The sequence below is a fragment of the Phalacrocorax carbo genome, chromosome 17 (genome assembly GCF_963921805.1).
Source record: "Phalacrocorax carbo chromosome 17, bPhaCar2.1, whole genome shotgun sequence".
Lineage (NCBI taxonomy): Eukaryota > Metazoa > Chordata > Aves > Suliformes > Phalacrocoracidae > Phalacrocorax > Phalacrocorax carbo.
Window position 1 is genome coordinate 4,615,571 of NC_087529.1, and position 17,430 is coordinate 4,633,000.

Consider the following 17,430-nt stretch of genomic DNA (forward strand, 5'->3'; position numbering starts at 1 on the left):
CACCCATTTGCTGAAATGCAGGAAAATGTTATGAACCTGTAGGACTCTCAACTGTTTTGTCCAACCACATGCCATACGCGATCTATTTTTCTTAAAAATATAAAAGCAATCTGTAAATTAATGGATCAGACTTTTAACTAGAAAACATTCAAGGTTTTGAACAACCAAACAGGGGGGTGGGGGTGTGTGGAAATAACATTCACCCACTAACTTTATGTATTAATTGCAAAATCTGAAGATCTGAAATTTAGCAAAAGTATCAACTGTTCAACAGTATAAATTAACTTAAAAATTGTTATTGTTTATAAAGCTCACAAAATATTCTTAGTAATTTTAATACACATATATTTAGCAGAGCTTTTCACAACGAATATTTTGAAGTGCTTTATCATGGCACAGAGAGAAGTACCAAAGTGCAGCTGGCTCCGAATGAAAATCTGCACGTGAATTTCATAGTACAGAAGAGTCACTTCAGAGGAAAAATAAGGTCAAGAAAACAGCAGGATTAAGTTTTCTCTTTATGCTCAACCTGGCTTACTGTCTTTCCATTTCTGATAATCAAAAATCATTTCTGCTTGAAAAGTTTAGAAATCAAAACAAGCAAACTTTTTTTTTTAAAAAAAAAGCTGACTACAGCTCTGCTTATGTTTCATACCAACTCCTGGTGTGAAACCTCTCCTGATGTCAGTGTACAGTATTTCCCATACGGTTGACTGCAAGAGAATGACCCACCCAAAGGAACACTCCCAAATTTTGAGAGATTTGTTTTCAGGTTTTGTTTACTTATCTGACACTGGTTTTCTTTTCTTGTCTCGTCTTACCAGCCCCCCCCTCTTCTATTCGCCATTAAATTACATACTCCGAAATGAAAATTAAGAATAAAACTAAGCATCACTCGTAACACAAACGTTAGGAGAGGTTCGTGCAGGTACACTTACCCTGTGCGTTTGGTGATGGTCCCTAATGTCATTGGCTGCTTGATTTGAGCAAGAGGCAACACCACAGACAAACTTGGAAGAGGCAGGAGCCGCGGGTTCCCAGGATTATTGTTTGTGAAGTTATTATAAGTGTCTTGACTGTTCAATTTACCTTGATGGGATAGAGATGTAAAAAAAGAGATTATTGGAATTTTTTCTTCATTTATCATTTCTAAAAACCGCCTGAAATAAGCCATTGCCAAAAAAAAAAAAAAGAAAAAAGAAAAAATGAGCTCCTATTGAAAAAAGTCATCTTCATTTCAGGTAAAAAATAAATGGCAATGGAAGCAGCACATATTTAATTTTATATATGGGGATAAGGTCGCCTTCCATGGAAAGGAAATTACTCCTGCTGCTCGCCTGACAGTTTTGTTCATCAAAATGTTTTTGAGTTGGGTTTGAAGAACAAACTCTAGATTCCAATTCTCTATTGGGGGGGGGGGAAATTCTGGAAGGGAACTATTTTCCTAAAGTACCACATACAGTGTTGGTAATTGAAAGTCCTGAAAAGGTCGCTTTTGTTTTCTCTGCGGATAAAGGCGCACATAATAGTAATCTGCTGAACTAAGACCGGAGGAAAATCACAAGTAACTATACAAAATAAAGCCATGCCAAACTGCATGTAAAAATGTAGAAAGTATCAGAAAAGTAACAAACTCTATTCGTTCAAAAAAGAAGAAGAAAACAAATGTAGGTACTCAAAAAAACAGGAAGGGGAAAACCTAGCAAAAAAAATCCCAACAACCCTAAATTTAGCTTGTTTCAAAGAGGTCTGGTCTGGATATACGCCCAGTTTAGATACGCTTTCTTACTTTCTGTATCATTCTGTAGTCACAACCTTTCATTCTTCAGTTAGAAAAGGAAACTAGCTACAAATTTCATGGACAGTAAAGAAAGAAATGTGAAGAAACCAAAGAAAGAAGTTAAACAAAAAAGGGGCCTGTCTGTTTATAACAGAATCAAAAGTACTTTAAATAGACAAGCAACCATGAATTAAAAGGTTTAGATCATTAACTTGTTTTTCTGTGTTCCTATAATGCTGTGAAACGCTGGCTTTGTTCTTAATCAAAAGGGAGCCATATTGGGAATTAGGTTCCTAAACAACCGATGCATTCTACATAGATATTATACAAATCCCAGGCCAAATCCATACAATCTGACTGAAGAGCAGCCACCTTTTTTCAAGGAAGAAAAACAGCACAGAAAAGGGTTTCTCACAGGAAGCTGCCTGAAAAGCTTTAATGGTACTTCAGATGGATTGAAAATAGGAAAAGGAAGGCGGAAAAAATCTTAATGAATGTCTCATCATCCTAAAGACACTCAATGCTTCCTTCACCCTTCTTTTAATACTATATAACTGTAAGCTTAGGGGTTTTATTTGTTTTTTCTACAAAGTCCATAGACCTCTGCATCTTAGAAAAGCACAATAACAAAAATGATGAAATTACAAAGTGTATTTTGTGTTAAGTATCTGGCCTGAACATTGGTCAATACATTTTAAGAGAAATAGCAAGGCTTTAATGAATAACAAGCCTATTGAAGTCTCAGAGAGCAGATTTCATTAATAGCAATTTTCCTGCACCAACTTGGAATAAAAAGAAACAGGAAAGGGGGGAAAAAAACCCAGCTCCATTTTAAATTAAGACTGAGATGCAATTAATTTTTTTAAGATTAGTTTCACAATACATTCTTGGTTCTTGTAGAAAGGGGTATGACTAGTTTTCTGCATTATCGTCTAATTAGTTACTGTTGCATGTAATCAAGGCCTTTCTGAAAGTGTTTCGCTCCCCTATATTCACCTTGAGCCACTGCATGCCGCACAGCAAACAGCGATGGTATCTACAGAGGGGGCTCCAAATGTCTGTAATTTGTTTTCTGTTACTTGTTAGGAATATAATGATTAACTATGAACTACTGAACCAAATGACTGTGTTGTAACAGTCCTCTCCCTCTCTCAAGGCACATTTAATTACTCAGTGCCCTCCGCTCCCAACACTGTGTAGTTTTCCATATGCAAAACCTTCAATTGATCAACAGAATATTTGCATGCAGAAAAATGAGGCATTTACAGACATTCTTCCTACACAAGGATGAGCTGCTTCTCTTTCACAAAAGTGGAGGAATTCCAAGGCAGCTGAGGATACTCAGAAAACTGCAGGATTAGGCATCACAGGAGTTTTTTATTAATTGTAGCAACAACATCCTACAAATTTTTAGGCTCACACATAAGAAAAGAAAACACGAAGCAAACAAAAATACTACTGAACTCCAGGGAGAGAACTGAAAATGTGTAAAAGAGGTGCTCAGTGCAACCGACATCTAAGATGATGCTTCTCTGACAAAACAACAGAGGTCAAGCATTTCATTTTCAAATGTATAGCTTAATCTGATGTATACAAATATCAATAAAAAATTAACACAACCAGAGCTCATAATGCACAGCGCTTCACAGCACAAACATGATAAAAAAATTCAGCTATGACAAATGGAAAAGCTGTGAATACCTAATGTATACCCCAGTAACCGTTGCCTGCCGATCTGTATTTTCTGCAGCAACATTCGGTTGCTTAACCATTAAAAGGGATACAAATTAAAAATTAGAAGTTGGAGTGCTACACAAAGGAGACAAACTGATCCTGACAGTAAAGTTCTTCTTGGAAATCTGACTACAACAATATTAAGATGGTGCGGATGAGTGAGGTTAAAGAAAATTGCGCTTAATAGAAAAAGTAAAAATACTTGCTTTCGTTTTCACTGAATTATTTTTAGCAATTTTTTATGATGGAAATGTTCTATACCGTTACATCTTCATTGTATGTTGCCTCAGACCTATCAGAGAGGTACGTGCTTGTCGTCTTAACTGCGTAGCCTTGGGGATCCAGTAAATGCACTCTTATGGCTAGGGCTCTTCCCTTCCTAAGATTCAGCAAAAGCTGTATTGTGCATCCTGAACTTCACTGGAACAAAACAGCGTCACACAGTATATTTAATAAGTAATTTTAAAAACCCACAATTTTATGGCGCGCTTTTGTACCCATCCAGAAATTTGATACAAGCCCCTCTCCATTCCTCCAGCCCTTCGAAGTCGGGAGACTCCTCCTGCAGCAAATGGGAGTTGTGTGCGCACAGGACGGCCGTATCAGGCCAAAAGAGCACAAAGAATGCAGTCAAGCATCAACATTATTTCTACAGCTCAAGCAGTTGTTGATTCACTGTCAAATGACAAGAAACAAATAAGCCGAAGTTTAAGTCCGCTGGAAATATCTAACATTTTTCATACAGCAGAATCCTGTACTCAAATTACCTTGCCACATGTGGACAGTATATATTCATTCTTGTAAGGAAATGCATATATTAATAGAGAGTAAAACCCTGGAATTATAGCTTCAAATAGAGTAGTTTCACTTAACACTGACAGTTTAACTTTAAATGTATACTGACAGCTACAGCGAATCACATCCTATTGACTATTCACGGAATACTTTCTATTGCAATTAATTTAGAGAAAATTAATCACCGTCACAATTTCATGGCAAACGTGCCCTCTCAAGAATCAGTCTGAACATCTCCAGCAGAGCACCCCAAGCAACGAGGCGCTTTCTCTTGGTAATTGCCCAGAGTGTGAGCTTAACAGCACTCAGGACCCCGTGCAAGGCAAGTCCTTTTGGTCAAGTATCATCTTTCCATGGGCTGCCATGAAAGAGGTTTTCAGATGACAGTTCAAGAGCTGTGCATGGAATACATTAAAGCCAGTTTAGGCTAAGGTTTATTTTCCCCATATGGATCCTCCCATTCGCCTGCACTCCCTCTCCAGCTTAGGCCATAGCTCAGGACACGTGCAAAAGGAAGCACTTGCATTATTTTCACTGAAATACATAGACTCAGGGTGCAAATTCCCGACAGTAGCTAAACCCAAGTCAAAAAAACTCCTATGGTTAATCCTAATTCAGCTTCCATTGGAGAAAAACAAAAGAAAAAAGTCTTATGTCTCAATTTAAGCCGTTGGTAAATCTCTTCTTAATTTTACTAAGGGGCTTGCAAGCAGCCGAGGACATCGCGGCTCTGGTAGTCTGACAGCAGAAGTTTATCTACAAGTGCAGCATTATATCGGACAAATGTTGCCGAGACACAGAAAATACGATCTGCCTCTGTACCCGTTTGCTGAAAGTCCACAACAAAACCGCCATCATCCACCCAAAATCTGAGCCACACTTTTCCAGACACTTTATTCCACAAATACTCAAAGGGAAAATGGATTAAGTTGAGGATAAAAGTGAAAAAGAAAACAACAATGGGCTTTGCTGTCAGATGGAGGGAGCGGCTGCCATGCTGGCCTGGCCGGGGTGTATTCCCAAGCCAGCCATCATTAACAGACTCACTTCCACTGAGAAAAAAAGGGAGGCCTGAAAGTGCCGGACAAAAGAAATCCCAGCAGACAAAGGAAAAACAAATTAAAAGCACCATTATAAAACACAGATGCTATAAGGAAAATAAACTTCACAAGATTTACTGGGTTTTGACAAAGCTGGACATCTGTGGAAAAGACATCAGGAGCAGCTCCCAGGTAGGGCCCGGCGGGCTCGTGTCCCCGCTGCTGCACCCTCGCCTCCACCCTCGCCCTCGGCCGGCTGCGGCACCGCTTCGCAGCTACGCAGAGGGGTCGCCCGCCGCCCTCCACGCACCGTCGCCACTGCAACGTCACGTTACTGATGGCTACAGTTTCTGTCTATAATTATTTTATTTATAATTATTCTTAAACCTATAAAATACAAGGCATGAAGGTGAGTTTTAAACATTCGATCAGATCATACATTTCTAGGTTTTCAAAATAAATTTTTGGATACGAAAGGAAAGCTACACTTAGGGGAAAACATGCTAGACTTGCTTCTAATAGCTTGTAACACCGATTAAAAAACATTCAGTAACTGAAAGCAATTAGTACAGTAAACTTGTCCTCTTCCGGTCAGCTAAGGGCCTCGATGAATTCAGGCCAGGTTTCAAATTGGTCAGCATTTGAACGGAGTACTTCAGGGCACTACTGTCAGAGATCACCTCTGAGGAGAGAGGAAGGAAAACATCCTGATTTTTGCAGCTCCTAAAGACATAAATACACATCAAAACGCAGCACGGCAGATATATTCCCACCAGCCCCAGGGAGCTCATCTGTGAACAAGCACAGTGCAGCCACTGCTATGCAAAGAGACTTTACTGGATCCTGAAAGAATTATGTTGATGCAGCCCCACTGACCGCTCTACTGTTACTTTGCCCTTCCCTTTAGTCCATACATACTACCCTATTAATGCTACCAAATCACTTTTTGCCCGATTCGAACCCAGCTCTACTACATCTCTACCACAGATCCAGCCCCGCACGCAGGCAACAGCCTCAGCCCGTCAGACGGAAAGGGACCTCGTTAATTCACAACCGAGCTTAAAACCAAATCGACACCCTAACACCTATGGGATGCTGACACCGACCTACCACCAAACTGAAATCAAGTAATTTTACCCCTTAAATTTCCCCTGGCAGTTTCGATTGCACACGTTATGTCTCCTTGTTCTAGTGTCTGGGATCCTCTTTTGCGTAGAGGAATTCCACCCTGTGAGTGAGCAAGGCAAACGCGACTTGGCCCAGGGCAGTTTTTCTGGTAGGAACGTAATGATCATAAGGATTTTAGTTTCTCTGTACGCTTTACATGAAAAACTGAAGTGGTATCAAGCACCTGTCAGCCTCATAATAAAATGATTCTATGTTGATTTTTTCCATTCTTCTTCCATTACTCCAATACAAAAAGCTTAGTAAACGCAGTGTCATTAAAATTCAGAACCCACTTGATTAGCTTTTATGCCTTACAGTACTTAACAGACTACATTTCAAAGCGTACCACGTAGTCTACTGACATTAACACTACATATAAACATCTTTAATTTGGTAAATAAAACCGCAGTAACTCGAGGCTATGCAATCATATGGGGGCCGAGCTGTAAGAAAATGAACTGTGTTTGGCCATTATTTCTGTTTACTGTAACACTGAAGATTCCTCAACTAAACGTTCACTGATCATACAATGCAAGGGAAATAAAATCCTTTCTAACTGGCAGAATGAAAATGGCAGGAAAAACAGAAATGTCATGGATGTGGTGGTTTATTTTGCTTTGCTTTTTATTCAATACAAAAAGCTTCCCGGATGAGAATGGAAAGCTTCCCAGCTTCAGTTCCAAGACTTTCACCCTCGTTTCTGACCTTTTCTCAGACATGTTCCAGTATAATCTGTAATCTACTACAGTCGGAAGAGGAAACAGCGGCGCCCTGGTGAGAAACGCTGCCTTGTGACCTGAACAGAGAACCCTGCGGAAGCAATGCTGGCTCGCAGAAGTCGTTTGGAAGAGCTTGACAGACAAACTCAATAGTGTCCCGAGAAACACGCTCCATACCACGAGCGCTAATTACTGCCAAAGCAGGCTTTTGCTTTCATGTTTTGTTTCATTCAGCCGAACGTGTTTTATCTTTCTTTGTAAAATGTTACACATTTTCCTAGAAAAAGTCAGGAAACTCATTATTTTATTTAACGATCATTTCTAAATTAGAGTTACACTGCAATTTCCTTGAATTGTACCCTGCCAAATTTAGCCTCATCTCACACCTTAACCCTCAATATTTCCAATACAGTTGGACCCATTAAAGGAAGAATACTATGTATTAGCTACAACACGTACGCGCACATGATCCAGCTACTTACGGCATATTTTTCTCTCAGCTAAACTGGTGCAAGTCCAAAATCTATCACTAACTTGATTCCATTGAAATGGATGGGAGCAAATAATGCAGCTGGTTGCTTTCCTGATGTTTAAAACCAGTTGATATTGAACCTTTTGGAACACAGCTGCACTAAATCTCATGACTATCCTAAGAAAGCAGAACTTTCTGTTTGCATCCAGGCAAGGCATGTGATGGTGACAGGCAAGCTCAGAAGTCTGAATACTCTGCTGAGGCATGCAAGCGCCAGTCCAAGTATCTCAGCCACTGATGAGAGAGTCCTCTGCCCTCTCACCCAAGCTCCTTGAACTTCAGCTCTTCCAACTGCTTGCCAGCATCATTCACTCAAAATCTGACCATGGCCTCATGATGTTCCTTTTCTCCTCCTGAAGCCTCTCTTTCTTCTGCTACCTTCAGTTTCAGAAACTTTCTCCCTCAGTAATAAAGCGTCCCACTGACACCTGAAAATCCCCTCTTGTCTCTTCTAAGAGAGTAGGAACTGCCGTGACCCCTTTGCCGCCTGTTGCCTCTACCTGGCCATAGATGGGTTATAAAAGAATGGTTCAAACTTCAAGCTGGGATTTGACCCTGTCATTTGCTTCTACAATTAGTGATGTATGGCTGGCCATTTCACCTACCTCCATGCGTATTTCTTCTATTCCCGCATGGAAAAGAAACTACATTGACAGTCCAGACTAATCAAAAAGGAGAGGAAGCCACTTCTGCCAGAACAGTGACAGTGTCCCAGGCCCCACGGCACCTCTCACCAGAAGCTAAGAGGACATCCATAGTGTTTTAACTGCCTTGTGTAAAAAATAGCTTCTTGAAAAATCTGAAACAAATGTCTGCTTCTTCCCTTGCCGTTTCCCCTCCTCAGTTTGTACAGACACCAGTTTGCTATGCTAAAGTTCCTCGAAGAGCTGTACAGTAAAGGTGCCTTGAAGCATTTCCTTAGAAAACAACCCCTCCACCACCACACCCAGCCTCAGCTAATCATCATCTTTCTGGATTTATTTAACTAAAAATATTGTTGGTGCAAAGCTCAAGTTCATTTATGGGCAAAACTCTCCTTGAAGTAAAAACAACAACAAAAGTTGGTTGCCAGCTGTGGGCTCCGGGCTTTGCAGAGCTGTAAAGCAGGCGGCAGCAGTAACACTTCACCAAGTTTGCTCCAGATTGTGGCTACGAGCAAAATCAGCCAAACCGGCCTTTCAGCTCTCAGGTCATCTCCCGTGCATGCCAGCCACAGGCAGGGAGGGGTCCAGACATCACCATCCTATTTGTACCAGACCTTGAACCTTCAGCTCCTCACAGATTAAAAGACTGCAAGATTAGCTTCTTGTAACTACCATGGGTACAGATATGGGATATTTTGCAAACAAATGCGAAGGTGCACTGCCCATCCTCCCCAACATGTGGCTGTCAGCCAGCTCTGGACCAGAAGCTGTGGCTGTAGCTACCACAGCACTGGGCTTGAGTTTGCAAACTCTTCTTAGGAAGGGACTATGTGAGCTCAGAGTTACCGCTCCACTAACGACGTTATCACACAGGCAGCTTCTAGGCACTGTGCAGAGACTCTGTTACTTCAATTTCTTGCACATGGGAATTTTATGAACACAGTCTGCTGGTGAATGATGAAGCGCTTGAGAAAACAAATATGCACTATTACCGCCCCTTGTCATGTCTATCAATCATAATTCATATCAACACAGTTTTGAACTCAAAGCCTCCTTTCAGGGATGGCTCTGGGATGCTTCAGCATTGTGAACTTTAGAAAATGTGGGTGTCAGCCTTCCAAATGATACTGAATGAAATGATCTTTATGGACTTAATTTTTTGTGTGTTGGGACAACACAGTCAGAAAAACTGGTCAGCTTGTCTCAGAAACTGTCTACGAATTGCTGAAGGGCACCTCTGTATGCAGCTGTGTTGGGTGAGGAGATAGGGAAAGTTTAATAGCAGCCCCGACTCAAAGGGCTTAGCTCGACAGAATTTAGTATTGACAATAAACTACATGTTAATACATTTGTGGCTTGTTTTTAACTCCCGCCTTTTTACCGATGCCTTATTTTCCCTTGCTCTAACTGCAACAATTCGCACAAATATTTTAGCATCTGAATTCCAACCAGGTTGAATACACAGTATTTAACCCAAGTTATGCGAAATGAAAGAAAAAAAAAAAAGTGCCTTGAGAACCACTGCATTTGAGAACTTGATAATAATATCCATGGATAATTATAATAAATGGCTTGTCTGAAACAGCCGTAGAATAGGAACTGAAGTAAACCATAGCAATCTCTCCCTCTTCCACCCACCACACACCCTCGGCAGCTCTGCTCTTTACCCATGACCGTTAAGGATGTTTTCTGGCTCTGTGACAGCATCGTGACTCAGGTCATGAGAAGTGTCAAAGATGCATTTCCTTGAGATGGGAAAAAGCAACTGATTTTAACAGCCCACAACGACTAAGCAAAAAGAATAAGCCCAATCAGCATATTTAAGGGTAAAGATAAACCTTTTAAAAGATACAAGTATATTTTATTTCCAATCTTAATGCTTACGTTTCTTTCCATAAAGTGTTTACATTTTTCAGACTACCAAAAATGCACAGTTGATTTAAATGCCTGAAGAATAATAAACTGAAAAAAGACAACAGGAGCAGCACTCATTTACTGCATAATCAATCACCAATCATATACACAGGGCATCTGATTCAGCACGAGGGATCAGCCCTGGACTCCCTTTGAGCAGTGGCTGTGCCCCAGAATACCCACTGCCAGGGGAAGCAGAAGGTGTTTGGGCTGGAACTCTGCAGGTCCATCAGATAAAATGATTGTTCCCACCAGCTCTTGCCCCATTGCTTTCCCTCGCTGGTTACGAACACGGAGCTTCACATGCTTTCACCTTCCTTCGTGCCAAAGTTTACTTGTCATACAACACACTCAATACTTAAATCTCCTCCTTTAGCTGATACGGTCTCTTGAAAAACTCTAGATTCTCTTTCTCACCTTCTGATCAAACATATTACAGGCTTCTATCAGGTGAGCAAAGCTACTTCTTGTCATTTCACTGATCACAGCTCCCTCAAGCCACTTACATTCCTTGACCCACCAACAAATTCCTGGACCACGCTGTCTCCCCTGTACTAGACCTCTCTTCTCCCGACCTAATCCCAGCCTTTCCCCTTTTGTGCTTTGGACACGAACACCATTCAGAAAACCCTTCCTGCATCACTGCTTCAGTGACCAGCTTTTCAGCTGGCTTGTTATTTCAAAGCTCAATCTTAGCGACTGCTTTTAGGCTGATCACACTCACTTTTCTTTAAAACGCTGTTCAGCTGTGTGCAACCAGATCCAGTCCTCTGCACAGACACATAAAGCATCCCGAGAATTCATAAAGCAGTTGAGCACATTCCTCCTTGCGCATCACTAATATTGCTATTTATCAATTTCCAATTGGCAAGAACTGCAAAACCCTATCAAAAGCAATGCACAACCTGTAGGATGCCTCTATTACTCACGATGCACGAGAAGGAAATGCACTAGCCTGTCTTTTATACACCTGGTTAACTGGTGAGATGTGCAGATGGAAAAACATCATTTTACTGTAAATTACGAGGAAGCAATTGTGGGAACAACTGAAAGAGGAGTAGAATCCCACAATGTCATTTTATTAAGTCATTTTCAGAGAAACACTTAAAAATCCAGTTACCACTTCTCCTTGGACTCCCTCAGTACATGCCTCTGACACATCAACACTCGACCCTTTAGAAATTTTCTTCAGTTTGATGTTACCAAGACTGAAATCATCCATCTTGACAGGAAAACTTCAGTGGGACGCTCACATCTGTGGTAATCCAACTCCTCTCTGCCTTCCACCTTCCTTTCACCTCGCGATCCATCTTTGACATCGCGGTCTCCTGTGCACTACCTATTACTTCCCCTCCGCCTGTCTACCCACAATCTTTCTGAAACCGTTTGCTTCCACCACTGCTATGGCATTTGCTGTGCTAAATCACTCAGTCATGTATTTTTACACTTCATATCTCAAGAACTGCAATTCCCTTCTGATGTCGGTCTCGCTCCATTTTAAATTTATCTGGAATACCCACAACTCCTTCTTCAAATATAAAGGCAAACATACATTTGCCCCAGCCTCAAATCTACACTGTTTACAAAAGCCCACTTCTAAAACACTTTATGTACAGACACGAACTTCCCTTGTGGCAGAATTTATCAGTCTACTTCCCTACTTATCTGAAGGGAATGGATCTTTTCCTTCCACTTCAGAAACGATCCAAAATACACCACCCACCTCTTCCACTCCACTGATTCTCTACCTATAACATTAAGGGGGGGGGGGGGAGGGGGGGGGCAGCTAAAACCACAGCTCATTTACAACCAGTACGCTCCTGGCCAGGACCCAAACTGGTGCTTATGGTCCGCTGTTCCTACCTCTTCTCCCCTGCCCTACGTGTTCAATCTGGGGGCTGCTGTAACCGCCGGGGCACCTCTGCGTTCGCTTCCACAGCCAAGAGGCTCCGCATAACCCGGGGATCTTTCCAGAAGGAAGCAATGGTCTCTGTAAGTCGTTAGCAGAAAATTCCCACCAGGTAAATTTTTTTTTTTCCCCCCCTCAATTGCCTTAAAAACATAGAGAAACTTCAAACGAGAGCGTGAAATCCCATTTACTGTAATACTCATTGCCACGCACTTCGGCAGCCCGTCGCCCGTGGAAGCGGAGGGTTTATGAGTGGTTCAGTGACTGCAATGGAAATCCCTCCTGCGCTGATAAAAAAGCGGCGTAGAGACCAGACCTTCTGTCCGCCGAGGGGGTCTACATCTATTCTAAACCCAGCGGGAGCGCCCTTAACAGTTCGCTCGGAGCCATCGGTCCGAAGGACGCGACGCTGGAGGCGAAGCGAACCCCCGCGAAGGCGGGCGGGCCGCGGGCCGCGGGCCGCGGGGAGGCGGGGGAGAGGCGAGCAGCGGCGCGGCGCGGCGCGGCGCGCGGGACGGCGGCCGGACAGCGCCCCCTGCAGGGCCGGCGGCGCCGCCCTCCGACACCGCCCGGGCGAAGCGGGGCGGGTGGTTTGGGGGGAAAAAGGGGAAAAAGGGGAGCGGGAGGCGAATTTGGGCTTTTAGGCGAGGCTGGAAGGGGAATTGTCTGAAAGTACGTTAAAAAAAAAAATAAAAAAAAATATAGTCAAGTGCCATGCTGTGGAAGAGAGCAATGATTAAACAAATAGGAACATTAAAAGCCCATTAAAAATAAAATCAGCCCTATTCTCCAGCTTGCTTTATCGCTTCTATACAATTACAAAAACTACGTTCGGTCGAGAGAAGCTACGGTTTACAAAGCTAAAACTTAAAGCTTAATAGAGACCTTTCAAACAACTGTTTTTTAACTCGTGTTTACAGTGCCAGCTCTCGAGTTAAACTTTGGGAAGGAACTGCCCGCCAGTGCTTTAAGTTATTATACAGTTAATTTTCTTTGAAACTATTTTTGTCTGCCTCTCTCTAAATAGGTGGTTTCTTAAGTGAGTGTTACTTAAAGGAAACCAATCTGTTTTTCAGGAAGGGCTGATGATGTCAGTCCTCTCAACTCTGCTTTCCCATAAGAATTCTTCTAGTAAAAGGAGTTTCACTCTGGGAAATAGTGAAAAGTAACATGAAAATATTTAAAGCATCTCAGACTGCATGTTTATCAAACTTCTCGTTTTATGTTTGGATTTTAATCATGTTGCGACCGTGACAAATGAAGGAAAAGTGAGAGAAAACTTTTTGACTTAAAATTAAAAAAGATTTTGCGATGAAAATGTGCTATACTAAAGTATTTATAAAGCGCTAAATACAAGTCTAAATGCAACATATACAGTACGTGTTTTTTCATAATTCTAAATATCCATGCTCCATTTCAGCGTAGGTATTAAATCCGAAACAGAACCACTGTGTGTTATGACTGGTCCTTTTGGAAAAACTACACCCTCCAAATAAATATTTCAATCCCCAGCAAAATGACAAGACAAATTCAGAGAGTATCATATTATTATCGAATGTTTTTAGTAGGTGTGGATGTGTAGCTATAGGTCCAATGTGTGCTTAACTTACTACATTGCTCTGACACTGAAAGCTTCTGCAGTCAAGAACAGAAAAAGCTTCTGCGTAGAGCTAAAGAGACTTTAACTTACTGGTGGTGCAAGAAGTAGTGATGATAACAAACTGTAAATTTTAATTTGCAGAATAAAAATAATAGGAGTTATATAGAGTTTTCAATCTTCCAAATAAAGCATTACATTTTACAGCTAAACGCTCCTTGCTATTCCCATAGAGGTGTCCTGAAGATAACGGGATGCGTTTGCGTAACCAAGGACATAGCTGTGTTTTACCTACTCATCCATTAATCCACACGGTGTACCTGTGAGACAGGTAAGTACCATAAACCCCATTTTATACAAGGAAAAAGGTCACATAAGGCCATATTCTACCCTAATGTTCCACCCCACAACCAGCCGATGTTGTAATAGTCTTCTAACAGTAATAGCCCATAAAAGGATCCCAGCCCAACTCGGGTATTCCTGACTACGCACTCTGGCAATCCAACGGAATGACAGAACTATAACCTCGCTGGATTAGCAGACAGAATAACCCAAACAAAATCTGTGTTAGCTATAATAGGTGCAAAGGAAATATCTCTTTATCATCCTCTATTTAACAGTTTACTTCATTCTGCTAAAGAGAACAAAGCCGAACTATGATTAATCTGGAAATGAAATCATCCCCACCCCCAGTAAATGCTTACATTGTGTGAGTAAACAGTTCGTAGGGTACTCTGAACAAAATGTAAATAGATTGCCTTGCTGCTATATACATAGCGAACAGTTTCATTTTGAAAGGAGGAGTTAAAAAACAAGTGAGAAAAATATTACAAAGCCTGAGCTCTGAAAATATTTACAAGAACAAAAGCTAATCGCGGGTTAACATCAATAGGTTACAACTGCTAATCAAAAAGAAGATAAAAAGCAAGCACTTTGTTCACACGAGTCCGGTCTTTTGGCCTGACGTTGCAGCCACGCTAGTGTAATGCGAATGAAATACCAGCAGCAGGATTAACAGCAGTTTTCCTAAATTAGGGCTTATCGAAACTTTTCTAGGTTGCAAAGGACATAAAAGGAAGGAAATCATGACGACACTAACTCCACACACACAAAAAAAATCTTCCAGAAATAAAACCAGTTTACCACTATCTTCTCTGATCGGTCACTCAAATCAAGAATTCGTCCCAGTGTAATGGTGCTCTCTGGGACACGATCTCCGGGTTTATTTCCACTCTAACCAACCGCATTTAGAGCGATGCTTGAGGAAAGAAACAATTATTCTTCCTGAAGAAAACTACAAACATCAAGTAATTCCACACATGGGGAACACAGATATTATTCTTCTTGTTACACAGTAGAAAGCTGATAAGACAAAACCTGCTGAATAAAAGTTACCAAGAGTCACAGAGCGAGTTAAAAGTAAAGCGAAGAACTAAACGAAGAACTGCTCTCTTCCGTTCTGAGTACCGAGTCCTGTCACCAGGCTGCCGTAACTCCTCCAAACAACAATAATTTAACATTATAATACGCTAAGGAGCTGCTACAATCTGAGTAAACACATCTTAGTTCACAAATTAAAATCATCACCGGTCTCTGGCTAATCCAGCAGCCACACACACACACAAAATCCCTCCACTGAAAGCCACTGTGAACTTCAGGGGTTTTTTTATCAAGTTGATGATAAATGGCTTTTTATCAAAGGCATAAAATATGGTTCAATATCCTGCCTGCCTTCAGCCAGGTAAAGTAAAAGATTACTGAAATGAAAAAGCAGCAATAATATTACTAAAAACATTAAAATATTTTAACAAATTGATTATTTTAAATCAAATTATCTCATCTTTTCTTCTAAGAATTTTTTGAAGACAACTCTGCTAACTCCTCCATACATTCCCCACAGATTCCTCATGGAAAATCTTCATATGAAGGTTTGCAAGTTACCAACACACGGTCTCAGTACGTGTCCAACTTCAAGCCCTTCTACACCACTGGAAAGCGATGAGCACAATTTGTGTGAAGTTCTCTGGAAACCAAAGTCACGTTCCTGCCTTAATTCGCAGCGCCCATGTGTGGCCTTCAGAGGAGCTAACTGGTTAAACAGAGCTAATTTTTAAGTAATGAAGACTGCACAAAGATCTTGAAAAAAATCTAAGTTATTTATTATATTTTAAGACAGACATTTGAAAACTGAAGCCCTAAAACTCTTGAGACACTCCCATAAATGCTGCTCCCTTTCTCTCAGTAACTTCATCCAAGCATGCCTTTCTCCTACCTAGAAAATCTGTCCACCACTGAGGATTCTAGAGGAAATTAAAATGCTGTTTCTGCTTTTAAAAAGAAAATAAGTGTCAAATCTATTCAAAACATCAAATGCACCTAAGAATACTGTAAAGGCAACAACCTACTGCAATTTCCCTTCACAGAAAACAGAATTGGTTGGATGCAAGCTACACAAATTGATAGCTCCTTCCTCTCCGTGATATCAACAGTTAAAAGGGATTGGATGTGCCATCATAACCTTTGCAGCGCTCCCCAGCCTGTTTCGAGCTTGACGCGCTGAGCTGCTGTACAACCACGAGAGAGAAAGTAAAATGGTAGATACGCAAATGTCTCCAAGGAGGAGGAAACTACAGGTCACGTTTTGGGTGCCTTCCAGTGGCTCCAGGCAGAAGAGCATGGCTCCAGAGCAGCTATGCAGAAGAAAGTCCAAAGAAAGGCGAACATTCAGAGGCTGCTTCTGGGACAAGTCTGGGTCCCTTAAGAATCAACAAGTCATAAAAATGTTCCTTTGATTCAGAAATCCCACAAAGGTTCTCTCTATAGCAGCAAAGATGGTGACTATGACAGCACATAGTTGGCCTTTCACAAGCACTTTCTAATCCTACTCATAACTGGGGAAGAAGGACCGTTCCTTGCCATTTTTCACACCAGAAAAGGATGGCTACCCGTACCAAACTGCTCTTTGAACTTTCACTGCTGTGGAAGCTGTGACTTACTCTTAACAGAAAGGAGGGGTAAGGATGCAGCAAATCCTGAATCCAAACAAAAGCAGCTTCTAGTACAGTTCTCGTCAAAGAGAGCCAAAAAGAACAGCAAAGACAAAACTGGGACAATGATGATTTTTGAATCTTTTTTAGAGGCTCCCCCTCATGCCCTTTTAGTTTCCCCAAAGCACGTCCACCACAGGGGTAGGATGTACAGATCAATTCCTACAGATTTTTTTTTTTTCCTTTGTACATTATTTATCAAATTGCTCACACACACACACAAGAACTGGACAAAAAACTATGCCATCAACTTCACATTGCCTACTTTCCTCATTTCTCCTCAAACAGTATTTACTGTGGATATCCAGTTGTGCTTCACGGTCAGAGACCACGATGAGCAATGAGAATTGTAGGTAACCGCATTTGAATATAGACCAGGTTACCGACTGTGTGTTAGAAACAAAACTTGAAACCTAAAGACCCCAAAACTTTCAGTTTAGAGTGGAAATTATTAACACATCTGTGATAGCAGAGTTTACTTAAGTCAGTTGCAAAACTAGAACTATCTTTCTGAAGTATTTATACCGTGGCTCATTCCTATAATATCTGCAT

At 41.3% G+C, this 17,430-nt stretch overlaps 1 protein-coding gene and 1 long non-coding RNA gene across 7 annotated transcripts in view; one reads left to right on the top strand and one right to left on the bottom strand.

Moving 5' to 3' along the window:
• Positions 1-17,430, bottom strand: part of BCAS3 (BCAS3 microtubule associated cell migration factor) — a 370,477-nt gene that overhangs the window by 231,518 nt on the left and 121,529 nt on the right. For all 6 annotated transcript variants that reach the window (XM_064467926.1, XM_064467925.1, XM_064467929.1 and 3 more), the window contains one exon: positions 939-1,089. In XM_064467926.1, the coding sequence (XP_064323996.1) occupies positions 939-1,089 (151 nt within the window). The remainder of the gene's footprint in view (positions 1-938; positions 1,090-17,430) is intronic.
• On the top strand, positions 14,077-17,133 carry LOC135316106 (uncharacterized). Its single transcript, XR_010375556.1, has 2 exons — positions 14,077-14,162; positions 15,732-17,133. It is a non-coding gene; the product is annotated as an uncharacterized LOC135316106 (long non-coding RNA).